Genomic DNA, 26,798 nt, shown 5'->3' on the forward strand with positions numbered 1-26,798 from the left:
TCTCTCAAATAAATAAATAAAATCTTTAAAAAAAAAAAAAAAAAAAAGCATGTCTTGGTCTATGTCTGCCTGGCAGACCTGACCTCTCATTCAAATGAGAGCCAAACCACTACAAGGGATTGTTCTATGGATTCAGACAAAAACGTTGACTACAGAATGAAAGAATTCAAATAGAAGATGATAGTGCATATCAGACTAACACAAGGGCAAGGAATTTGCTGGTGCCAATAATGTTCACAACAATATCTTCATTGTGAGAATTTAAATAAGGCATCAAATCATTTGCACCCTACAATTCATAAACGGGACTCTTTGTATACAAGGTGGAGAGAAGCCACAGTAAGAACAAAACAATATTTATATTTTGTCTAAGAGGTCCTCTCCAGCTATGGAATTCCGATTACAAAAACTCTATGACTGGCACATAGATCGTCCTCCTGAGAGGATGCATTTTCACCTCTGGTTCCTGAAGATTCTAAGAAATGGCTCATACACTCAGGTCTAAGGGCAAGGACTTAACAGAATCTCAATCACACAGTGAGGTCATTTATTAGCACTTATTCCACACCATCAGCCCAGAGAAAAGGCTGTTTCTTTTCAAGATCACATCTTGGAAAGGCTCTCTGATGAGGGAAATAAAACCAAATCAGCAGACTACTGTACCAGCCATCACATGGCCTTCTTTTTCTCAGTATGACCAATTCTGTCACCAGCAAGATAATTTTCAGCTCTATGAGAACTCGCCCATGTAGCAGAAATGTCAATGATTCCATAATTTATGAACTTACTCTTCTGGTAAGATGCAGAGGGAAATTATGCAATCATCAATGATCAATGATGAAATGAGTCCCTGACCCATCTGAGACTTGGATCACATGAGGGGAATGCAATGATCCTGGCAGACAGCTTGCACATATAAATGCTCTGTCTGTGGCATAAAATAATCCTCAAAAGGCATGGAAAATTCCTTAAGCATTAAATGAATTAACCTACTCTAGTCTAAGTTAGATATTACAAGAATTTTCAGGCAGGAAGGCAGGAAGAAAATATATACAATTAAAAGCTCATTTCTTATCCATCTTCAAAACCACAGTCCCTGACTTTCGGTTCAGGGTATGGCAGCATTGACGGTATCATAAAGCTTCTTCCAGGGGCGCCTGGGTGGCTCAGTTGGTTAAGCGGCTGCCTTCGGCTCAGGTCACGATCCCAGAGTCCTGGGATCAAACCCCGTATTGGGCTCCTTGCTCAGTGGAGAGCTTCTCCCTCTTCCTCTGCCTGCCGCTCCCCCTGCTTGTGCTCTCTCTCTCTCTATGTCAAATAAATAAAATCTTTAAAATTAAAAAAAAAGCTTCTTCCAGAGTTCTAATTAGGGTTTTCCTTATAATAAGATCCTGACAGAGTTCAAAAAGAACCCACTTAACTCATATCAACTTTTGCTCTAGAGGGAGGAGTTCAAAGCTCGAAGGTACTTAAAAAAACTCCCCAAGCATTGCTCTGAGCTTGACCACTAGAGTCCCTAATAAGCTTTTCACTGAAAATAAAAGTAATCATATGAGGATAAAATGGCAGGCCACTAACACAACAGAAATACAGATAAATGAAAATACATATTATTTTTAATGGATTTTTGAGATATAATTTACATGCCATGAAATTCACCCATTTTAAGTGTGTAATTAGCTGATATTTAGTGAACTTATAATAGGTTTGTGCAACCCTAATCACAATTCAACTATAAAACATTTCCATCTCCCCCAAAATATCCCTCGTGCCAATCTGCAGTCCGTTAGAAGGTGGACGAGGACCATAAAGTGTCCTCCAAACTGAGAAGGCACTTTGAGATCAAAAAACGAAGCAAGCAACTCCATGTAGTTTACACAGAGTTTTATCAGGGTAACGTCCTGACAGGGAGGATTGGGCAGACGGGGCAATTCTCAGCTGCGTGTTTACTCTCCTCAAAGTCCAGACCTTACTCCAGATTTTACAGAGTGAGGGGACACGCAAAAGGGTACTGTAGTGAGATCAAAGGGTTCACACATACTTAACTGACAGCTAATCTTTAATTAGATCTTGTGGTTCCATTTGTGCATCGCAAAGGGGAGACACTGTGTTATGTTACCTTTAATGAATTACGGAGAGTGAAAGGAAGCCTCCCCACATTCTGGCCTTGGTGGGCATCTCTAAGGTATGTGTGTTAATCTCCAAGGGACCCAAAACACATTGCCCCAAGAAAGGTCATGGGACAGACATAAACAAGATGGAGTCAGTATTGTCAGCACTCCCACACCGTCAATCCCCACTCCTACCTCCTGGACAGGACCAGGAATCTGCTTTCTTAGGTTTACTTTTTTTTTTTTTTTTTTTTTTTTTTTTTTCTTAAATATTTATTTGTCAGAGAGAGCACAAGCAGGGGGAGCGGCAGGCAGAGGGAGAAGCAGACTCCCCGCTGAGCAGGGAGCCCGATGCGGGACTCGATCCCAGGACCCTGGGATCATGACCTGAGCTGAAGGCAGACGCTTAACCGACTGAGCCACCCAGGCGTCCCTCTTAGGTTTACTTTTTATAGATTTATAGCTTTACTTTTTTTCTGGAAATTTCATATAAGTGGAATCACACTATGTGTGGTCTTTTGCATCTGGCTTCTTTTCAATCAGCAAACAAGTCAGCACACTACCTGCTGTTTTTGTAAATAAAGTTTTACTGGCACACAAGTCACACCCATTCATTTACGTATAGTCTGTTGCTGCTTTAGCACTATTAGGGTAGAGTTGGGAAGTTGTGACAGAGACCATAGGGTTCACGAGCCTAAAATATTTACTATCTGACCCTTTAAAAAGCTGCTGACCCCTGACTTAGCATAATATTTTTCATATTTATTCATATTGTAGCATGTATCAGTCAGTCATTCCTTTTCATTACAGATAATATTCTATTGTATTTATACATGGCATTTGTTTATCCATTCACTTGTTGATGGATGTCTGACCTGTTTCTAATTTAGGGCTATATTGCAAATAATCCTGCTATAGCACTCATCTACAAGTCTTTGTGTAAACATAAAGCTTCATTTCTCTTGCACAGATACCTAGTCCCCAGGAATGGAATTGCTGGATCCTATGGTAAACTTACTTTGAACTTTTTAAGAAACTGGCAAGCTGTTTTCCAAAGTGACTGTACTATTTCACATTCCCACCAGCAGTAGATGAGGGCTCCTGTTTCTCCACATTCTCACTGCCACTTGTTATATTCTGTGACTTTTAGTATAGCTATTGTAATGGATATGAAGTCATATCTCATTGTGGTTTTGGTAAGCATTTCCTCTAATGAGTCATGGACATCTTTTTATGTGCTTTTTAGCCACTTGTTTATCTTCTTTGGGGAGACATCTATTCAAATCTTCCACCCATTTTGACTTTAGTTGTTTGTCTTATTATTGAGTTTTCAGAGTTCTTTATGTATTCTGGGTAGAAGTCCTTTATCAAATATATGATTTGTGAATATTTTCTCCCCTTTTTTCTATGGAGTGTTTTCACATTCTTTGAAGATCTTTTCTTTTTTCTTTTTTTTTTTAGATTTTTTTTTTTTTTTACTAATTTACTTATTTGATAGAGAGACAGCGAGAGAGGGAACACAAGCAGGGGGGAGTGGGAGAGGGAGAAGTGTTTTCACATTCTTGATGGTGTCCTTTTAAGCACGGAAGTTTTCACTTATGATGAAGTCCAATTTATCCTTTTTTTTCATCTATGGATCCTGCTTTTGATGTTGTATCTAAAAGTGCTTAGTCCAACTCAGTGCATTAAGATTTCTTCTATGTTCTTTTATTGAAGTTCATAATTTTAGCCCTTATGTTTAGGATTAATCTGTTTGTTTTGCAGGCATCTAATTGCTCCAGCACCACTTGTTTTTCCATTGAATTGCTTTGGTACCTTTATAGAAAATCAATGGACCATTAATGTCAGGATTTATTTCTAGACTCCTACCTCTGTTCCACTGATATATATAACTATCCTTATGCCAGTACCAGAGTATCTTGTTAACTGTAGTCTTCTATTAAGTTTTGAAATCAGGAAGTATAAGTCTTCCAACTTGGTCCCCTTTTTTCAAAATTGTCTTGGCTATTCTGATTCTTTTTTTTTTTTTTTTTAAAGATTTTGTTTATTTATTTGACAGAGAGAGAGACACAGCGAGAGAGGGAACAGAAGCAGGGCGAGTGGGAGAGGGAGAAGCAGGCTTCCCGTGGAGCAGGGAGCCCGATGTGGGGCTCGATCCCAGGACCCTGGGATCATGACCTGAGCCGAAGGCAGACATTCAACGACTGAGCCACCCAGGCGCCACTTGGCTATTCTGATTCTTGCATTTCCATAGATCAATTGCGGGGTCATAGGATAGCTCTATTTTTAATTTTTTTTGAGGAACCTCCACACCATTTTCCAAAGTGTCTCTACCAACTTGCATTCCCACCAACAGTGTAAGAGAAATGCTGGCACACTACTAAAAACAAAAACAAAAATGAAAACCTTGCTGAGATTTCTAATATATACATTTAAAGTTACATATTTTTTTCAGGATTAGTGTGTCAATTTCTGCAAACAAGCCTATTAGTATCTTGAAAGGAACGGTGTTCAGTTTATCAGTTTATTTCCTTTCTTCCCATCAGGATGCCCTTATATTATCTTTTCTCTCTCTTATTGCACTGGAAAGATACTCCACTGAAGTGTTGAATAGAAGCGGTAAGAGTGAGCATCTGGATATTGTTCTTGATATTAGCAGAAATTTCATTCTTTCACCATTAAGTATGATGTTAGTTATAGATTTTTTCATAGATGCCTTTTACCAGGCTAAGGAATTACTCTTCTATTCCTAAGTTCTTAGATAGGTGTTGGATTTCATGCAATGTTTTATCTGTTTCTATTGAGATAATCATATTATTTTTATTCTTTATTATATTTACATAATGTATTATATTAATTGATTTTTTTATGTTAACCCAACCTTGTGTTCCTGGGATAAAGCCCCCTTGGTCATGGTGTTTAATCCTTTTCATAAATAGCTGCATTTAGTTTGCTAATATTTTATTGAGAATTTCTGCATTTATATTCATGAGGGATATTAGTTTGTAGTTTTCTTATGTCTTTGTCTTGTTTTGGTATCCCAGTAACACTGGCTTTATAAAATGAGTTGGAAAGTGTTTCCTCCTCCATTTTCTGGAAGACTTTATGAATGACTGACATTATTTATTCTTTAAATGTTTGGTAGAAATCACTTCTGAATGCATTTGGTCTGGAATTTTCTTTTCAGAAGGATTTTTAATTACTAATTCAATATATTTATTATAGATCTGTTCAGATTTTCTATTTCTTTTTTGGCAGTTTTAGTTATTTGTGTCTTACAAGAAATTTACCTATTGCATGTCATTTTTGGCATAAAGTTATTCATAGCATTTCCTTATAATTGTTTTAATTTCTGTAGGACTGGTTGTAATATCCCTACTTTTATCTTTGGTTTTGGCAATTTGTACCTTATCTCTTAATTTTATTGATCAATCTGGCTTAAGGTTTCTCAATTTTGTTGATCTCTTCAAAAGATAACTTTTGGCTTTATTGAGTTCCTCTATTTTTTTCTGTTTTCTATTTCATTAACTTAGGTTCTAATTTTGCCTTCTTTCTGCTTCCTTTGGGTTTAGTCTGCTTTCTTTTTATGAATTTCTTAAGGCGGAGGATAGATTATTGATTTGAGATCATTTTTATTTTCTAGTATAGGTATGGAAAGCTATAAATTTCCTTCTAAAGACTGCTTATTTGAGTCCTATAAATTTTAATATGTGTTTTCATTTGTATTCATTTCAAAATATTTTCTAATTTCTCTTTTGATTTTTTCCTTGACCCATGAGTTATTTAGCAATGTGTTGTTTAATATCCAAATATTTGAGGTTTTCCAATGTATTTCTGTTGCTGATTTATAAATTCATATCATTGTGTCCCGAAAACATATCTTTTGTAATTCCAATCTTTTGGAATCTATTGAGACTTGTTTTATGGCCTGATGTATGGTCTGTCCTGGAGATATTTTCATGTCTGCTTTAAAGAATATACATTCTGAAAAAAACCAAAACAAAAACCAAACCAAAACAAGAATATACATTCTGCTTTCATTTGGTAGGATGTCCTATAAATGTCTACTAGATCAAGTTGGTTGATAGTATTGTTCAAGTCTCTTATATCCTTTTGATTTTCTGTATAGTTATTTTTCCAATTATTTAGAATAGGGTATCAAAGTCAATGAATATTGTTAAACTGTCTATTTCTTTCAGTTCTGTCAGTTTTTGCTTCATGTATTTGTGGCTCTGTTGTTAGGTTCATATACATTTATAATTATTATGTATTTCTAAGGAATCAACTATGTTTTTATTATGAAACATCCCTCTTTGCCTTTAGTAACATTTTTTTGGTCCTATAGTCTATTTTGCCTTATATTGATAGAGCCACTCCATTCTTTTACGATTACTGTTTGCATGGAATATCTTTTCCATCCTTTAACTTTCAACATATCTATATCTTTTAATCTAAAATGTATCTCATATATAGCATAGGTTAGATCTTGATTTTACATCTGCCATTTTGCTGTTTGTTTTTTATTTATTCTGTATTAGTTTTCTGTTGCTGCTATAACAAATTACCACCAACTTAGAGGCTTAAAACAACAAAAATTAATGATCCTAGCTCCAGAGGTCAAAATTTGACACAGGTCTCACTGGTCAAAAAGCAAGGTGGTGGCAAAGCTGTGTTCCTTTCTGGAAGTTCTAAAGAAGAATCCATGTTCTGGCCTTTTCTTGCTTCTAGAAGCTGCCTGCATTCCTTGGCTCATGGCCCTCTCACATCTTCAAAGCCAGCTATGGCTGCCTGAGGTTTGCTTTGCTCTGATCACTCTGACACTGACTCTTCAGCCTCCCTCTTCCACTTTTAGAGAATCTTGTCATTGCATTGGGCTTACCCGAATAATGCAGGATAATCTTTCTACCCAAGGGTCAGCTGATTAGCAACCTTAGTTCCAACTTTAATCTTAATTTCCTTTTCCACGTAAATTAACATATTCACAGATTACATTAAGTAGGATGTGGACATCTGTGGATATCTTTGGGAATCCATTATTCTTCCTGCCACAATGTCTAATGACTTTTTTGTTCCTTGCTCATCCTTTACTGCCCTCTTTTGTGTTAAATAAATCTTTTATAATGTACCACTTAAATTCTGATTCCACTATTACTATTATTATTATTTTACTTCAATTCCCCCAGCCAGGATCTCAACTTCAGGCTACCTATTATGTTGGTACTCCCTGTCTGCTTGCCACTGAGATAGCTAATATTTCTGACAACACCCAATATCATAGGTTTTTTCCACACTCTGCTGTGCTTCAAATCAGGTCATCACCCTCTAACAACAAAGCTGCTGGCTTTCATAGCTTGCCCAAAGAGGCTGGGAATGATGGAATGAGAGCATCCCCAAGCTAAACTGCCAGACTCCCACTGCTCTTACCTATGATTCAGTAGTTCTTCCTGAATAAAAGCATCTCAGTTTTTTGTAAGGCTATAGCTGATCTTAGGAGTCCATAAAAGATTGATTTTGATAATTTTGTCCAATTTTATCCTTGCTTTTTGGAAAGATAATCTGCCAAACTCTTCACACCACCATTCCCATGTTTTGTTTTGTTTTTAAGATTTATGTGTTTATTATGGAAAGAGAGTGAGTGCGTGTGCCGGGGCAGAGGGAGAGGGAGACAGAGAATCTCAAGCAGACTCCCCGTTGAGTGTGGAGCCCAATGACACAGGGTTCAATCTCATGACGCTGAGATCATGCCCTGAGCCAAAATCAAGAATAGGATGCATAACCAACTGAGCCACCCAGGTGCACATAAAATTTTAGCAAATAATATATCACAGAACCTTTACCTGAAGTAGATAAAGTCACCCAGTTTCTGAATTTGATAGCTTTGTAGTGAAAAGAGAATCATACACTCCCTAAAAACCCACCTACATTGGAAAAAAAAAAAAAGGATAACCTAAATTTGGATACCCGTTTCTCCTTTTAGATATGTTAAATCATTTCATACTTTGGCAAGAAGAGTATTGAGGTTATTGACAACAGCTTCAAACTATTAGCAACAATTGTCCAAAGGCTGAGTTTAGTACCTATCATTTTTATTTGAATTTGAAAAATACCTTTGTTCCATAGATTTAGCAATGCTTCTCAAGATCCTTCTGACTAATGAAAAAACCCAGTGTGTCCAGTACTGCAACATACCTGAATAAAGTAGTATAATCATTATGCATAAAAATTAATCAGAACTTTAACTTTTGGAAACTATTCTGGAGCACATGCATGATCATAGCACCAGTATAGCTGAGTCCAGCTCTGGATATAGTTTAAGATAGTGCCTATAAAAATCATCCATAGGAATGTCAATCCTGGCAGATGGACTTGTGATATACTAGCATGGCTAGGCAATATTGGGGGAAGCCTCAAGAAACTCTCGTGTAAGAAAATCCCAGAACTGACCACAGAAGGTGAAATAAAGCAACTGGAAGCTATTCAGACATCTTAGAGATGTTCCCTGATCCCAAACTTCTTGCCTCTCCATTCTCAGCATTCTCTATATCCAACAGAGCCCCTTCCAAAATGATATAAGGTATAACACATAAACAACCTCAGGGGATACCTCTTCAAGGATGAAAGAGGCCGGACAAGCTCATCTTGGAAGTACATCTAGTCCCTTCTCTGGTTCTCCCCACTTAGATTTGCTGACATCTAACACTTAGCTAATTGTGAACTGAGATCATTATCATATTACTAACTTAGTCTTTCAGACCTTAGACTCACAATTTAATCATCTGCAGTGCTTCGTTCTTTTTTATCATGCCCTACATGTAATCCATCACAAATGTCTGCCCTAACATTTCTTAGATTTTTTCACCTTCCAGAACAGTCCCAAAGCAGGTCCTACCAATACTACCATAAAAACATACTGGCGAGACTCTAGCCTCTTCTGTCCCCAATTACCCATCATTATACACAAGAATCTACTGTGGTGAATACCACTATATACCATAGATTCATTTAACACAGTTATTTCTAGGTCCCTTGACTGTACCCAGAAACAACACTCCTTTCATTGGATGACCATGGGATGACAAACAATTGATATCTTTTGCAGTTAGGTTACTAATTCTTGCCAGTATCACAGTCAGTAGGGGTTGTAATGTGCACGTGTGTGTGTGTTTGTGTGTATGTGTGCACGCAGGCACATGCCACATGCGTGCAATAAGTGAGGCAGGAAGAGATAGAGGGAATGAGTTGGGCAACATGCATTCTCTTCAGTTCAACACTGGGCTGTTATGATGATAGCGGCTAGAGGTCTGATGGTAAACACGATGGTCTCTATTCTCAAGAACTTTATAAATCACATGGATGAGACAGCCAGTAGCAACAGCAGGAAATATTCACTGAGCACTTAGCTGGTTCCAAACGCTGAGCTGAGAACTGCTGCGGGTCATCTCAGTTAATCCTCCTGACAACTCTGTGAGGAAGATACAATCATTAAATTCCTCACTTTAAAATGAAAAAAAAAAAAATGAGACTCAGAGAGGCTGTCCTACATCATATAGCTGGACAATCAGCAGAACTTAGACGCAGGCTTATTTGACAAAATCTACTCGCTTGACCACTTTTCACTCCTGACCCTTTGGAGACTCATTCTTAACTGCCCTAACTGATATGCCTTCTCTTTAAGGCCCTCACGGTCCCTTTTCCTTGAAGACAAAGAACTTCTTTTTCTACTGCCAAATCACCAGACACCACGAATCAGAGGCTGCTTTTCCAGAAAGCACTATCCTTGAGAAAAGGCACACAGCCTCTATTTCCCACCCTCAACAAAGGAAGAATGGAAGGTCAAATCCTCAGGATGAACCATTAACTCCTGAGAGGGCAAGGGGCTTCCTACCTGTGTCCTCCACCCACCGTGTGGTGCCGGGAGCAGAGCAGACACCCTGAGTCCGTCACAGATCTCACCTGAACCGCCTTCCACAGTTGGCAGCCTGAGTGTTTTCAGAACCAACACTGGAAGTCCACTAAGGATGGCAGGGTGATACTAAAGCTATGCTTTAAATGGGAGAGCTGTGTGGCATACGAAGTATATCTTAATGCAGCTGTTGAAAAATTTCAAAATGGCAGGGCAGCCAATCTTTAAAAATGTGAGGCATCTATCTCTAAGTCACCATCAAAGGTAGCTGAATGACAAAGTATATTTTAAAGAAATGCACAGTAGGCGGATTTTAAAATGACAAAGTAAATAAGTAAAATCTGGTTGGTGAGTTCAGGGGTTTCTTCCACCGGCCTTGATGTTTCTCTGAAGAAATGTTTAGGAGAACAAAAAATATGTTCAAACCCCCAAACATGTCTTCCCGTGTGCCAGTCAGTATCCAACTGCCCTCCTCAGGAATGCTTTGGTGCTGGGTCCTGAGCCCTGCTGGGAAATTAAACACAAACAGTGAAACACACACAGGACACCAGGAATAAAAGGTGGTCCTTGAAACGTCCTCATGTACAGAAAGTGACTGGATCTGGGAGTGAAGAAAGTGGAGATTCATATTTGAAGAACTTGAATTAAAATCACTGGAGACCAATTAATGAATTGGATACAAATTAACTGCCTACCAATTAATTGCTGTCTCTTGAAATATCAGCGGTATAGGATTCTGAAACACCACTTTACAAAAGTAACCAGGTTTAATAGAATGAGCAATGGATTAGAAGCCCAGAGATCTGGACTTGAGTCCAATTTCTGGAATTTACAGATCACTTTACCTCACTCAGCCTATTTCTTTATACACAAACGAGGAAGTAAGACATGCCTTCCTACTTCCCAGGCTTGCTGTGGTGGCCACACTTGCCATTACTTATTAAAGGGCTTTGAATTCATAAGGCAGTTTACAAACATAAGGTATAGGATTAGGTCTTCATAAATCCATAATGCTAGGATAGAAAAAGGGGAATGAGAACATCACTGACAAATCTTTAACCCTGCATTGAGGAAGGTAAGCAGGAGGCAGGAGACACCAGCCTTTGCTAAGACTGTTTGCTTTTGGGTGCCTGCCTCTAGAGGGAACTGTGGTTTGTTTTAACGCACAATCTCAGGAATCAAGAAAACGGACTCTGGTGGCATAACATCATTTGCCAGATGAAGGTTTATCCCAACTAAGATGTTCCACTACTGCTTTGAATTAATTCTGAATTGTGTACAGGATCTTGAAAATTAGAAGCAAGACAAAGAAAAGACTGCAAAGAGGAGGAGGATTATAGGCAGGTAACACCTGCAATGTTGCCACTCAAATGTTAAAACATATTTAAACATCTACCCTCAGAGTTTTTACAGCTGGTCATCCAATAATACCTGAAGGAGGAGACAGTTAGCCCCCCATAACTATTTGTTACATTTATTTAAAATACACACACACACACACCCCACATCACATCACATCACATCATATCACAATACTACTATTTTACTCTATTTCGATGAGTCTATTTGGGGTTTTCTGTAGGTTTATGGCTCCTGATTTTTGAAGCCACTGAAATATCATTTGCTTCAGTGTAAGTCTTCTTACACTTCTCATCATGATGCCTGTGTAGAAATCGTGGCAATATTAATTTAGTCCAATATGACAGACGCTGCCTCTGCTTAATCTAACACCAGCTAATTCCCAAGACTATCATACACACCAGGGACCATGTGCCCATAAAGAGTAATTGCAGATCCAGAGGAAAAAACTGTCTCAAAGTTAAAAACAAAAAAAAACAAAAAAAAAACCTATTTTCAGAGAAAGCTGACTAATTAGAAGGGTGCATGAAATACTTTGAAACTATATTAACCTTTTCTTTCAGGGTCATGCATTGAAGCCTTGTTATTTTGCTAATGTGACATTTTCTCTTGGTTTTCAAGTCCAAAGTTTTACAACATGGCCAATAATTATATTGGTTATTATCAGTAACCTGTCGTTCCCATCTTGATCATTTGAGACTTTATATGCATGTTCATCTAATCTCAACTGGATTGTCAGTTCTTAGAGAGTACAGGCAATGCCTCATATTTCATTTTTATCTTTCCATAGTACCTGGTTTGGCACCGACCATACACACAAAGACCTCTAGAACTAATGGAAGATGAAACAAAATCAAATAAACTTGTGCATCATTTAATCCAAAGACTGGGAAAGAAAAATGCTTTTAAGCCAGGCAGAGATTTCTGAATCTTGATACCAACCCTTCTGATGAACAATCGGATTTAGACCTTTGGTTTAAAAATTCAAAGCAGCTGACATTTCCCGGAGGCTTTTCCGTCAGGGCTGGGTGATAAAAACATGGCAACTAGACTTCTTACCCTCTCCTACTCCCCAAAATTTGTTCGGAAACCCCATCCCTGCATTGTCCCTTCCTTAACATCAGTGGCCCGGTTTCTAGTCACAGCATTTCAAGAGCTAAGTTTTGGGTCCAGAATCAAGGTCCAAAGTCAGTATACAGGGAACACAAACCACCTCCCAGTGAGGAGTTTGCTAGCTTTTTCAGAGCTTTGTCTTTGACTTCTAAATGCCCCATAATTCCAAGAGACCAGCTGCCCCACAGAGGGGCTTCAAACGGGGACCGTGCAATTCCCTGGGTAGCTGAGATGCCCCGGGAAGTGTCATGTGTCACAAAGGCCAGCTTCAATTTCATCTTAGAACGATAATTACAATTTTGAATTCAGCATCACAGACAGACAACGGCTACACAGGGAGGCTACTCTAGCGCCTATTGCTAAGCAACAGTTGTTAAAATCAAACTGCTCTCAGCTCTCAAACAGTTGAAAAATCAGTCTGTTCAATTCAGAGCACCACAGGTGAAGGGAGAAGAGAAAGACTATTTAGAGATCTTGAAATATAAGGTAGATTTAAGCGACATGTTAATTTTAGATACATTCCCCAACTTCAAAATATTTGGTAGGGAATATGCCCAGGGGGCTCTGTCCCACAGGAAATAGTCCAGACATGCCTCTCTTTCCAAAATGAAAATATGCTCCTTAAACTCAATTTGATTATGAATAATTCGGCCAGAGCTTTATTGGCTACCATGACAGCACCAGTAGTAGTTATCTTTTGCTGCATAACTAATTACCCTTCAACTTAGAGACTCCAAACACATTTCTGGTCGCATAGTTTCTTCAGGACAAGGTTTTGGAAGTGGGTCAGCGGGGTGACTCTGGCTCATGTTCTCATGAGGTTGCATCCAGATACCCACTAGGGTTACAGGCATCTGAAGGCTCGACGAGAGCTGGAAAATCCATGTCCGAGCTCACTCATGAGGCTGTCGGCCAGAGGCCTACTTTCTAGTTTCTTGCTAGCCTCGTGGGCCTCTCCTCGTGACATGGAAGCTTGTTTCCCCCAGAACAAGTGATCTGAGAGAGACTGACCAAGACAGAGGCCAGTGTGCCTTTTGATGACTGAGGTGTCAAAGTCATATGTGATCACTTTTGCTTATTTGTTAAAAGCAAGTTACCCACACAAAAAGGAAAGGAAATCAAGCTCCACCTCTTGAGGGAAAGAGTATGAAAGCATTTGGGGGCATATTTTTAAAACCACCAGACCACTGAAGAGAAATGTTCATGTCTTTCTCCAAACAAAATGGTGGCATTTTGGGAGAAACCCAAAGAATGAAGTTCCAGCCCTGCACTATATATGCTAGGCAGAGGTTTGGATTGGTAATAGTTCCTGCATATCCTCTGTTCATTAGCCAGGTGACAGGACTCAAAGCTGTCACTTACTACCTATGTGATCTTAGACAATTTGCTTAATTCCCTGTATCTTAATTTCCTCTATTGGCAAGAGAATATAATACTAGTAGCTATTTCACATCTCAGTTAACATATGTAAAGCTTAGAATAGTGCTTGGTATATAGTATACTCAATCAAATTATATAACCTTATTGTTGGTGCTATTGTCATGTTGATAATAAGGGCAACCACTCAATTTGTGTACGGAAATACCCAACAGGGCAGGATAAGGTAGGGGTTTACACGATGTGGGTGTCACTTTGGGAGACCCTCTGCAAAAGCCATCCACAATTCTGATGTATTCACAATCGATAAAACAGGCTAATCACTGTAGCTAATCAGCTACACGCTGTCAAGTTGCCTCTTCAGGTCTTCCTAGCACTTGTGAGGCTACAGGTTACAAATGCTGATAAGAGAAACAACCTGAACCAGACACTGTTGGCTCCATAAAGTTAAGGACACATGGAGGACCTGTGCTCTCAGGGGATGTTCCTGGCAGATGAAAAGCCCATTCTTCCTCTACCATAGCCTTTAGAAGCTTTAAGATTCAGTTCACCTGTGCTGACTTGCATCATTAACTGTGCAAAAGCAGTTCATTTCCTTTAAATTTTTAAAATTAATTTATTTATTTGAGAGAGAGAGAGAGACTGGGAGGGGCAGAGGGAGAGAATCTCCAAGCAGACTCCCCGCTGAGCACAGAGCCCACTGCAGGGCTTGATCCCACAACCCTGAGATCATGACCTGAGCTGAAATCAAGAGTCGGCCACTTAATCGACTGAGCCACCCAGGTGCCCCAAAAGCAGTACATTTCTACAGATTATTCCTATTACCACACTTAATCTTTGATAAACTACTTTGAGAAATGTTGTGACTAAAAGCTTATCTCATCCTGTTTAATGCATGGAGCTGATGCAATGTTACATAACCACAATAGTTCACTGATTATTCCTCCCAGTAGAAAATTCACTGAGAAATTTCATTTTTCATTACATATTGTTGGGGCTATCTACTACCCCTAACTTTACAGAGTAATGATTTCCAGTTTTTTGTAGTGTTGACATGCCTATTATTGCTTATTTGCCTTATTGCATTTATTATAAAAGTTCAAAAAACCAAAAAGTCCAGGAAACCATAAAGTTTTTTAGTCTTATATGAGAGTATTGTTTTTTGAGGATTATTTTTGTTTTATGATCACGGAGTCATCATTAGTGAAATTATTTCGGACTCATCAGAGTTTATGGTTCTTTCATTATTGAAAGTATTATATGCTAATATTTTAAAATATGTAGTCTCTTCAGAGAATCAGGAGTCCTAGGTTGATTTTTTTCTTTCTTTTTTTTTTTTTTTTAAGATTTTATTGATTTATTTGTGTGTGAGAGAGAGAGAAAGAGAGAGAGCACGAGTTGGGGGAGGGGCAGAGGAAGAGGGAGAAACAGAGCAAAGAGCCCCACTGAGCAAAGAGCCCCACATGGGGCTCGATCCCAGGACCCTGAGATAATGACCTAAGCTGAAGGCAGCTGCTTAACTGACTGAGCCACCCAGGCACGCCCCTTTTTTCTCTTTTTCTAATTAGTCTCCTCCAGCCTAAGATTTTCACCTTCAAAATAAATGGGATTGTTTCTATTACCACCTTTCTCACCATGGAAAAGTTCTGCAGAACCAGGATAGAATCCTGGAAATGCACTAAAGGGCATATCCTGAGCATTACGAGACTATCAGACTCCTGACAAGACTGCAAGATGCAGGGCTAGCTTCATGTGTGCGACCTGTGCTACACGGTGCCCCAGGCTTAGAGGGGCCGCACTTGGTTTAATGCTCAACTCTCACTGTCTTGAAATTCTTCAAAACTTTTTAAACAAGGGGACCAGCACTTTCTTATTGCACTGGGCTCTACAAAGAATGCAGCCAGTTCTGGCAATAGAGCATACCTCCTTGAAATAGTGCAGAACTCCAGGAGATGAGAACATACCAAGGAACAAAGACAGCAGGACACAGGGAAGGGGGAGATAAGTAAGAACTAAGATAAGGGGTATTGCACAGAAAATTAAAAGATGGTGAGAGCCCCAAATGAGAAACACTACATGCAGCCAGCATTTTAACCTTAGACTTCTCAACACCGTTGCTAACTTGGGTTAGATAGCCTCATTCCTTTGATGTCCTGATTACCAGGAAATAGGACACTGGGAAATAAGAGAATTAGACTGAGAAAGTGAGCACAGTCTTTCCAAGGATGGCAGATAGTGGAGCAGTGATTCTTAGCCTTATTTCTGTTTTCACACAATTCACATTGCAACACATTTCCATCAATAACATCTCTCCGTTTTGGAGTGCCTGCCTCTGGGAGGAAGCTGATCAGAATCCTCGGGGGATAGGGGCATATATATATATATATATATATATATATATATTTTTTTTTTTTAAGATTTTTATTTATTTATTTGACACATAGAGAGAGACAGCGAGAGAGGGAACACAAGCAGGGGGAGTGGGAGAGGGAGAAGCAGGCTTCCCGCTGAGCAGGGAGCCCGATGCGGGGCTCGATCCCAGGACCCTGGGATCATGACCTGAGCCAAAGGCAGCCGCTTAGCTGACTGAGCCACCCAGGTGCCCCGGATAAGGGCATTTTGAAGAAGTCCCTGACTGTTCTCATTCCACCCCAGCTACATACCATTGAGAATCACTGCAATGAAGTATCTACATAGTATTAACTTTCTGAGTTTGAAACAGAAAATTAATTTGTGATTCCTGCCTGAAGTTAGTTTTACCTTGTGAAATAGACACTGGAAAAAGCCCACATTCTGTGCCTTTCTTATAAGTTCATTCAATAAATAGATAAGCCATTTTAAACAGAGCTGAGTGTTCTCACAAATCCTGAAAGAGACTGCAGACAGCAGGGTATATGTAACATTAACTTAATTCATGGTAACCAATATCCTACTGAAAATTTAATCCAATTCTCAATTGGATAACCACTTGGAGATTTAATCCAATTCTCAATTGGAGATAAATGCTTCCTCTGACCAAATTATATCATAGTACTTAAGGCCCTCGTTTCTGCGGTCTGGTGAAAGAAATCACAGATCCTCAATACCAATTGCTAGCCAAGTAAGAATCTACCCACGGTGACTGACTTCACCGGGGCTCATCTCTCTGGGGTCACCAGCTGCTGTACCTGTCAGGTAAATGCCAAGTGGACCTATTGGTGGGAAGAAGATGAAAGAAATGGGTGCGTTGCAGACAAAGACAGAATCAAGAGTCAGTAACAACATTAAGTAATTCCAGTTTCCCGAGATCTTGTTCTTTCTGAACTCGATGTGGGATTAGAGGTACCACTGGGGCAAAGAAAGGAGGAACTTGGTGGTAGACAGATCTGAGTGAGCCTCATTCTCAGTAACTGTAAGAACCAGGGCCAGGCCCTCCACCACTCTGGCTCTCACACTTGCTTGAGAATCTATAAAACAAGATGGAGAAGAATGGTCCCTGCTATTACTTCCACGGTGAGGGGGTGATGATGAGGCAGCCTCCAGATCTTTCAGATAAGATTACCCAGTGAAAGCAAAAGTGGTCAAGTGGAGGAGAAGAGATGGACTTCCTGTAGAACAGCTTGGCCAAAGGAATAGGAAACAATCAGGGGGAGGGCACTACGGCGATCAGGAGTCTATTGCTAGGATGTAAGCCTGTCTCAGGAAATCTCATCTGTATCAACCTACCCTCCAGATGTAAGTGATTACAGGAAATCTGAGGTCACACACTGGTGGTTCACAGCCAAATGTGGTCCCCAGAAGTATTTTGTTTGACCTGGATGGTATTTTTAAAGAGTATGGATTCATTGCTAGCGTTTAAAGACAGATTTAACATGAATATCCAGCTTTCTGACTTTCCTTTCAAATAGAAAAGAAAGAAAGAAGACAGATCTGACAGCCCTCATCTGTGATCCGTTGTGGCAAAATCAGGGGGAGCTGGTAAAGGGGAGCCCTCTTTACACACAGCATCAGCTCTCCAGCCCATCCTTCAGTTACCTGCCCGGCCCTAAAATGAAGGAAACTGAAATGCAATCAAGTAGCAGTTAAGTGATGGGAGTGAATCAAAGACGTGAACAAGCACAATCAACTATATTGTACCTTTGCTGAGGAGAGATGGTAATAGAGGAGAAGGGTCTCCTGGAGAGGGCAGCACAAAGAAAGTGAACCTGGCAATGCAACATGGTCAGGAGACAGGGTGCCCAGGCCAGCTGGAACAAGGCTCTGGGTCTGCTTGAAAGCATATGAAAGACATATGATGAGCAGAAGAGGTGTTCCATGTGACCTAGCTTACTGCGGGGCTCCTTCCCAGGAAAAGAATGCAGTGACCACCTGACACGAACATTCCTAGCTGCTGTGCAGGCTGGTACAGTTAAAGATGTAACTTCTCAGGTCCAAAATTCTTATTCTGGGCAGAGAGAGAGAGAGAGAGAGAGTGTGTGTGTGTGTGTGTGTGTGTGTGTGTGTGTTTAAAAATAAGAGTTGGAATCATTGCTAATTTAAATTTGATTTACCAAAGCTCTTTATTTTTCAATAATAGTGATAATAATGTTTTACTTAAAAATATAAATTAGATACATTCTATCCCCAAAACTTTCAACTATCTATCTTTGGTGAAATAATGAAAAAATGTTTTTTACTTTGAAAAAAAAAATAATGGAAAATAGGTCCCAAACTGGGATACCTCCAGTGGTGAGGGAGGTGAGGCTGACAAATCAAAAAAGAGTCATTTATATTTAGGAATAAATGCAACAAAACAAATGTAAGACTTGTATGCTGAGAAATAAAAAACATTGCTGAAATGAGCACAGATATAAATACATAAAAAGACATTCTACATTCATAGATTAAAAGACTAAATATTGTTAAGATTGACAATTCTCCCCAAATTGACCTACAGAATCAATAGAATCACTATAAAAATTCCGAGGGAGACTTCCAATTTCAGCTCTGACGTGTAAAGAACTTAGAAGCTGACACATTTGTCTTTACAACAAATAAAACGTGGACAACCTGAAAATCAATGACTTTTCTTGGACACATCAGAAAACTGAGGTTGCAGGACAAATGACCAGCCCCAAATCTGGAGGGACCGGTGCATCCTGAGAGACACAGCTGATATCTGCTTATTGGGAGCAGAAGTTGCTGGAGCCAGGAACTAGCAGCAACCCTGAATGGTCATTTTGACCAACTGCTAGAGGCTGCGTGTGGACCAGCATTACCGTGGGAACTGCTGAGGGCTGCCTTCGTAGGGGGTCCCCACAATATTTCTGGCTCTTGCAGGGAAGGGGGAAGAGCACCATTGTGAAATATGCCCAGAGCCTTCTCTGTAAAAAGGTCTACTCTGCAGGGGAAAAGACTGCCTAAGCCTTACCCAGCTTGGGGAAGAGCATCCCTCCCACTCCTGTCTTATCCAAGGAGAAAATAATGTACTCCAGGGGGGTCAGAGCTTCCATGAGATAAATTGGGAATGCTGCAACCAGAGAAAGAACAAACACATCTCCAGAGTCTAGCAGTTCCCCAGCGTGGCTCCCCACTAGGACGACCTGGGGAAATTTAAAAAATGCTGATGCCCAGGATGTACCCAGACCAATCAAGTCAGAATTTCTGGGGATGGGGCCAGGTACCATGATTTTTAAAAACTGGCCCAAGCCAAATTCACACCAATTGACTATTATTGACTACACAGGCTTGAGTGGTTTGGCAGAAAAGAAAACAGATTATGAATTATCTACTTTACAAGTACCAAGTAATTACCAGTAAAGAACTCACTACTTCTCTAAGCAATTGTAACTGTGCCATGAACTTTCCCATAAGTACATTAGACCATTCCTCTATTTTGTTAATTTACCTTGACTTGCATAGAGAATGGTAAAACATATCATCTGCTCACAGATAACCAAGAGTTGCTTGTAGAACCTCCCTGCCATTATTTCTAGTCTTATACAAATAACCCACCTCACACTTTCATATTTCACTTTAGATGATTTCATAAGCTCTATAATTAACCCTAGGGCTTCAGGTGTGTAGTAAGCATCACGATGTGCCCTGATATGTGTATTCACTGGATGTGCATTTCTATTCGTATCACAACTATATCCAAACTGCACCTGCAGGTTCCCTGTATCAGCAACCCTCTGAAATGCACACATTTTAATTTCTACTTTAATGCAGAGCTTCTAAATTTGAGCAGATGCTTAAAAATGCATTGCAACCAGTGTAGTGACACGCAAGACCTTGCTAATCATCCTTCATCTCGGTCTTGTATAGAGTTAAAGCTCCACTACAGGAAAGGGCACTTGACTGACTAATGATGATGACTGGTCCCACCCCCCACTCTCCAACTAACAAAATTTCCTATAGCTACCGCAATTCCAAGAATGATCTGGGCTGGACTCATAAGCTTATTTAGTAGGAAGCCAATGACACTTAAGCCTCAGAGCCTCTCACTGTGTATGGGCTTCTTCCAAAGCCCTGGGAGCTATCCTAAAGGTTTATACTTGTGATTTTGTATTTTTTTTCTTTGAGGCAATTATATAAGTGTTAGGCCCCCAAATTCTGGATCTTACTATATGGGCCCAATGTAACTTGGCTGCCAATCAGAAGGCAAGTACTAAATACACTGTTAAATCTTCATAATATGAAGTTAACAAGGATTGCTTTAGGGTTGCAAATATACCCACAGAATTAGGCCTTCCTTCATCTCCAATGAGGAACCGCCAGTAGAGGCAAAGGGAACATGATATGGAAGGAGAGACCTGCCTATCTTTGGAAAGGGCTGGCATCTAGGTCCTAAAGGAAACCAGTGGGGGGAAAACCCAGGCTTTTCCAGTGTGTGTGGAAATTAGGCAGGCCCAGACCCTGATGGGAATTTGGGGGGAAGGTTTTGAGAACAGTTAGAGCAAATATACCCAAATTTCCTGACTACGTCCAATGCATCATGTGTGACAAAATACTGGAGGTGGAATGTGGTTAATCTGCAAAGATTTCCAGTCAGATGGGATACATACATATGTATGTATAATTCCTATGGTAGTTCATGTTCATTATAGAACATCTCTGTTTGTTCTTACTTCAATTTAGAAAGAATTCACACAGATAGTACTTACTAGTTACTATTGTTGAATACAGGTTCATAGGCTTTGGAAGTGGACTCTTTTGTGGTAGGTGAACAATGGCTAATTGACAAAATACACCCTCACTCATGGTTCTACAAAGCGTGATGATCAGAACCCATGGGGTTAGTTTAGGTGAAGACCCCCACAGCAACAAAGCTGTTTAAACCACATACAGATTTGTTAAGCAATAGTCCCTCCAACCTCCTTCCCTCCACAAGCCTTCCCGACCGCCTTGTATATGCTTTTACCATTTTACTCAATTATAAAGGAAACACTTGTTCCTGGTAATTTGGCTAAAAAGGTTAGAGAACTCCATAAAACAACATGGGAGAAATATCACATCCTTCTGTGATACAGAAGTTCTTCAAAGTATCACCCACACAACACCAGTATAAAACTTACCTGAAGGCGCTTATTAAGAGACAGTGTACGGGTGAAGGACAGTGGGAGATACAGGCTTCTGGCTATGAAATGAATAAGTCAGGGGGATAAAAGGCACAGTGTAGGGAATATAGTCAATAATATGATAGCTACATTTGTGGTGAGCACAGCATAACATACAGAGATGTTGAATCACTCGGCTGCACACCCAGAACTAGTATCAAATTGTGTGTCAACTATACTCAAATAACAAAATTAAAAATAAGTTAGTACATAAATAAATAAGTAAATCAAAGGCCGTCCAACACGCTGACTTAGAATGGGAGCTGGGAATCTGCCCCCTTAGTGAGCTGCCCAGTGTCTCACCGACACCGGCAGGCAAGCGCCACTGATTTAGTATACATTCCCGTCAGTTGTATGTGGCCGCTCAGCCCCACTCACCTGGTGGACTTCCGTGTCCTGCCGCTGCCGTGGCAATGGCAAAAGCAGACGCCGGCGAAACAGAGCAGTGGGAGTTGTCGGCCACCTGTCCTGGTTATGCAGAAGAATGGAAATGGCATGGTGAGGCAGATGGGTAATATTCTGTAATGAAAATTCTCGTTTTCATTCCTGCACTAAATGAAGGGTTGGGCCAGACGCCCTGTATTGTCCTTGTTAAACATCAGTAATTCCACTCTAAGTGCAAACCAAGAGAACTGAAAGCATATCCACGCGAAAACTAGTACATGAATATCCCTAGCAGCATTACTCACAACAACCGAAAAAGTACAAACACCCAAATGTCCATCAACCATGGAATGGATAAACCAGATGTGGTAGAGCGATACAAGGGAATATTATTTAGCCACAAAAAGGAATGAAGGATGATACCTACTACAACAATGATCCGTGACAACATTATGCTAAGCGAAAGAAGTCAATCACAAAAAGGCATGTATTGTATGAGTCTATGCATATGAAATGTCTGGGAGAGGTAAATTCCCAGAGACAGAAAGTAGATTGGTGGTTGCCAGAGGCTGGGGGTCGGGGGGGGGGGGTGGGAATGGGGGGTGACTGCTAATGGGCACAAGGTTTCTTTTTGGGGTAATAAAGATGCTCTGGAGTGAGACAGTGGTGATGGCTGCCCGATCTTGTGAACATATAAAAGCCACTGAACTGTATACTTGAGAAGGGTGAACTTTATGATATTTGAATTATATCTCAATATAAAAAAGTTTTTAAAAAATTTCCTACATCATACTACCATAGAATTTTCTGCTCAAAACACCTCTAAAGTGAGGATGCATTCTAAAATCAAAAGGATGCTCTGAGCACCCTTTTGCAGCCCCTTCTCTCCCCAGACATTTTACGCACAGCATCTGATAATACTGATGTCAACCTCACTTTTTTCCTCATTCAGGCTTTTAGTGAAAATAACTCACTGTGATTCTGACCTGAAGGGTTTTTATCAGTTTGCCCCTAAAGTGATCTAGTCATGCTTAAAATAAATAAATATGAGGCAAGGCAAATAGCTGCTTAATACACGCAAGTAGAAAGCACAGAACAGCTCTACCCTCTCCTCTAGCAGTAGCCTTTAAATATTTGTGGAACGACGTGGCGAGTAGACAGATGAACAGGCAAAATTTCAGCTAAATGGCAAGAAAATGTGTGACACTGTCCCCATTTGGATCCTCCGTTTTGTCACAGATTTCAGCTTCCTTCCCATGTTCCTATGTCTCTGGGATGTAGTCACATCAGCGAAGAAACAAAGGACTTAATTCACAAACAGGATGAGGATATCCAAATAATGCTTATATAAATTTAAAAATTTTATATATGAATATAAATATATGAAAAAAGACTATAAAGCAGAGCCCTGATAATAGTGATCAAGTGAATAGTATTTATTTCTCACCTTGGTAGAGTTTTGCTTCCATAGGCTTTGGCCCCAAACTCTTCCAGGTTACCATGAACTCAAGAGGGGGTCTGTCCCATGTGGCAATGGTCAAGGAAGTTGCCAAGGCCTGGACTGACCAAAGCTCTAGGAGTAGTAGAGAGATCTGGCTAACCCCAAAGTAGACCCTGTAACAAGCCAGGGGAGTCCTGCTTGCCACTTTCATTTACCAGAACCACCCAAACGTCAGGGAGATCTGTGATTGATCAGGAGCCAGAAATTGGTCCACTCCCCAAGGGCTGATATCCATCTGGGTGAGTTTTCTAACAACAGCCTGACCCAGGTTAGCTTCTCTTGGAGTTGATCCCAATGACAACAACTTCTACCACATGACCAAGGCTACAAATGAAATGGCCATTTGGAGCCTTTTGCTAAACTGTTCTACTTAAAGCAGGAGTATGAAAGTCAAAAAATGTTTACATTTTACTTGGATTACCTGGGGTGAATCTGGTTTCACATCTGAATAGTTTTCTAGCTTGAGGAGAAAAAAGGAAACATTTCAAAAACAACTGCTGTGTTTTTTTGTTTTTGATTAGTAAAGAAAGATGTAAGGATTAACAACACATCCGTTTGTTTTTAAATATTTCTAAGGTTTAAAAAGTGTTTAAAGTCTGTAATTCCTAGTAGGAAAACGTTATCTGAATGCAGACCCTAATGGCAAACCACTGTAAAAATGTTTCAAAAAACAACTGTTATTTGAATTTTTTTATTTGAACAGTGGGGAGATAAAAGATTTCTACCTTTTGGTCTGATGGTTTTTCCTCCAATTAGAGGATATTTGGTATGTTCTAAAACAAATTATGGGTAATGCTTTATAATTTTTGTAACTATAGAAAATACACCAGTTTCTGCCACATGAACAATAATGATAATTGGGGTCCCATGCAACTAGACCTTATTTTATTTTAAATTCCTTATTTAAATTCAATTTAGTTAACATATACTGTGTTAGTTTCAGGAGTAGAATTTAGTGATTCATCAGTTTCATATAACACCCAGTGCTCATTACATCAAGTGTCCTCCTCAATGCCCATCATCCAATTACCCCAACCCCCCACTTCCCCTCCAGCAACCCTCAGTTTGTTTCCTAAAATTAAGAGTCTCCCTCTCTGTTTTCAGCTTATTTTATTTTTCCTTCCCTTCCCCTATGTTCATTTTTGTTTCTTAGATTCCACATATGAGTGAAATCACATGGTGGCGAGGATGCGGAGAAATGGGATCCCTCTTACACTGTTGATGGGGATGCAAACTGGTGTAGCCACTGTGGAAAACAGTATGGAGTTTCCTCAGAAAGTTAGAAATAGAACTACCCTACGACCCAGCAATTGCACTAATGGGTATTAATCCAACTGGACCTTATTTTAGGTGAAATAGTGTTCTTCTTAATAAGGTCCCCCCAAAATTGTGGTGTCCCAGATGAGCCTACTTAATACAGACTGCACTGGGATTCACGACAAGGTATCAGAGTCCGGGAACATTTTGGTAAAGGCAGCGCTGAGATTCTTCAACCAGCCATCCTCTGAGGACAAGCCTCTTGATTCATGTTACTCCACAGAGCGCATTGCAATGATGGGGCAAATCAGTATTAGTTACACTAATGACATATTCTCTAATCATTCATTTCTCCACTACTTGATAGTAACATTGTTTCCTTCCAACAATTTTAGCAACTGAGACCAAAAAATATTTTGGGAGTACAACAGGCAAAAGAAAGATTCCAAAGCTAGGAACTACCTTTCGTGTTTATATTTCCACGGCTCCTTCTGAGCTTACCTACAGGCTGACGATAACGGAGGTGCTGAGGAGTGGAGGGTGACCGGCAAGGTGAAAGGTCCGTGGTGTCCGCCACCGGGGAGCTTTCCACTCCCGCTCGGTCCACGGGTGCAGACTCTAGGACAGCTGCTGGGAAACATCGGGAATTTTAACAACCCAGCCATGAATTCAAGACCTTCTTATCGGTAGTATGCACAGAAACACAGAGGTTTATTATGGATAACAGACTTCCAGATTAGTCTACATTTTTAAAGGGCTTTAATATGAAATCAAGTGATGCCTCCTAGCAGAGTGCTAATGTTGCTAAATCTCAATGCAGTGTCTTCTTTATCCTTGTCTCACTGACCCTACTGAGCCTGGCTAACCGTACCCAGTCCTTTTCTGCCCAATACAACAGCAGATGTTCAAAAGAACAGGGTATGTGCTGTGGGGAAGAGGGACATTTCCAGATTGTAAATCAGACTGGGATCAAAATTGGGACTTGACTAATTCTTTGCTTGGGTTACCCCCTTACACCAACTGAAGTTTGAATCTCTACCAGTGTCCACCCCCGCCCCCCAGAAGCTCTGGGGACTCCTAAGGATCTACAGCTGCCCTATCCAAAATGGTAGCATTAGCCAAATGTGACTAGGTAAATTTAAATTAAAATTAACTAAAGTCAAATTACTATTTCAGTTCCTTACTTGCACTAGCCATATTTCAAGTGCTCAGTACCGAATGTGGCTGGTGGCTATGGTACAGGATGGCAGAGATATAGAGCATTTCCATCCGCCCAGAAAGTTCTATTGGATAGCCCTGATCTAAAGCTACAGATCAGCAGGAGGCAAGTGGAAATTTTTAGAACGAACTATGGGGAAAGTTTAAGATCATTTGAGCCTTTTCACTGCAGCTAAGGTCCCATGAATAAAAGACACATCATTCTAGTCACATTAGGCTATTACTGATGATGTTTCTGTACCACTCGCCCTGGCTTATTAACCAGGTAAAACTACAACTATGCATACGTTCTTTCACGGAAAAGCACAACCAAAAAGTCATAAATTTCCAGTGACTCTTGTATTTCTTTTTCCTAGGGCTTTTCATTAACCCATAACAGCGCTGTCACCTCCACTAACTTTCCATGACCCCTGTCGGCAGGATTGTTCTCAGTGTGGCTCCCTTTGCCATTCCATTCAAGATTTTACTCAATAAACCCTTCTAAAATCCCTGATGACTTCTTGCATGTGATTTACTTCCTTGGAAATATGGCCACAATTGATTTACTTCCTTGGAAATAAGGCCACAGTTCGGCTCTTTTGCAATACAAAGGGGCCAGGGAAGGGAAATGGTTAGGCGCTTTCCCCGAATGACATAATTACAGTAAAGTTGGCAACGATGCAGGATACAGACAAAAAAATCCATGCTTAGCTGTTAGTTTTATTATTTTCTAAATAACTCCCTCAAAATTCTGTAATGGAAGGCATCTGCTCTGCAAGAGCAAGCAGAATACCAAATACATGTCCTTGGGCTGATTCAACCATTCAGTCCTCTGAGGCAAATGAAAAAATCATTTCGTCAGCAATTATACTGAACCCGAAAAACTTCCCAGTGAAAGAGATGGTCAGGCCCTGAATATCCCCCGAAAGAACAGGAAAGCAAAGAATAACACTGTGAGCAAACAGGCAGCTACAGAGAGAAGAAACCATGCCAGCAGGATGGGGGAGAAGCAGCATTTC

At 40.1% G+C, this 26,798-nt stretch overlaps 1 protein-coding gene across 4 annotated transcripts in view; it reads right to left on the bottom strand.

Annotated features, from left to right (window-relative positions):
- The window catches only part of RASGRF2 (Ras protein specific guanine nucleotide releasing factor 2), a 235,850-nt gene that overhangs the window by 71,822 nt on the left and 137,230 nt on the right, over positions 1–26,798 (bottom strand). For 2 of the 4 annotated variants that reach the window (XM_032404089.1, XM_032404085.1), the window contains exons 16-17: positions 25,084–25,212; positions 21,819–21,908 (exon numbers count right to left, since the gene is read on the bottom strand). The exons of 1 other annotated variant lie outside the window; for it this stretch is intronic. In XM_032404089.1, the coding sequence (XP_032259980.1) occupies positions 21,819–21,908; positions 25,084–25,212 (219 nt within the window). The remainder of the gene's footprint in view (positions 1–21,818; positions 21,909–25,083; positions 25,213–26,798) is intronic. One more of the 4 variants, XM_032404086.1, reaches the window with a different exon arrangement.

Source organism: Phoca vitulina, unplaced genomic scaffold (genome assembly GCF_004348235.1).
Source record: "Phoca vitulina isolate PV1807 unplaced genomic scaffold, GSC_HSeal_1.0 scaffold6, whole genome shotgun sequence".
In the NCBI taxonomy this organism is placed as follows: domain Eukaryota; kingdom Metazoa; phylum Chordata; class Mammalia; order Carnivora; family Phocidae; genus Phoca; species Phoca vitulina.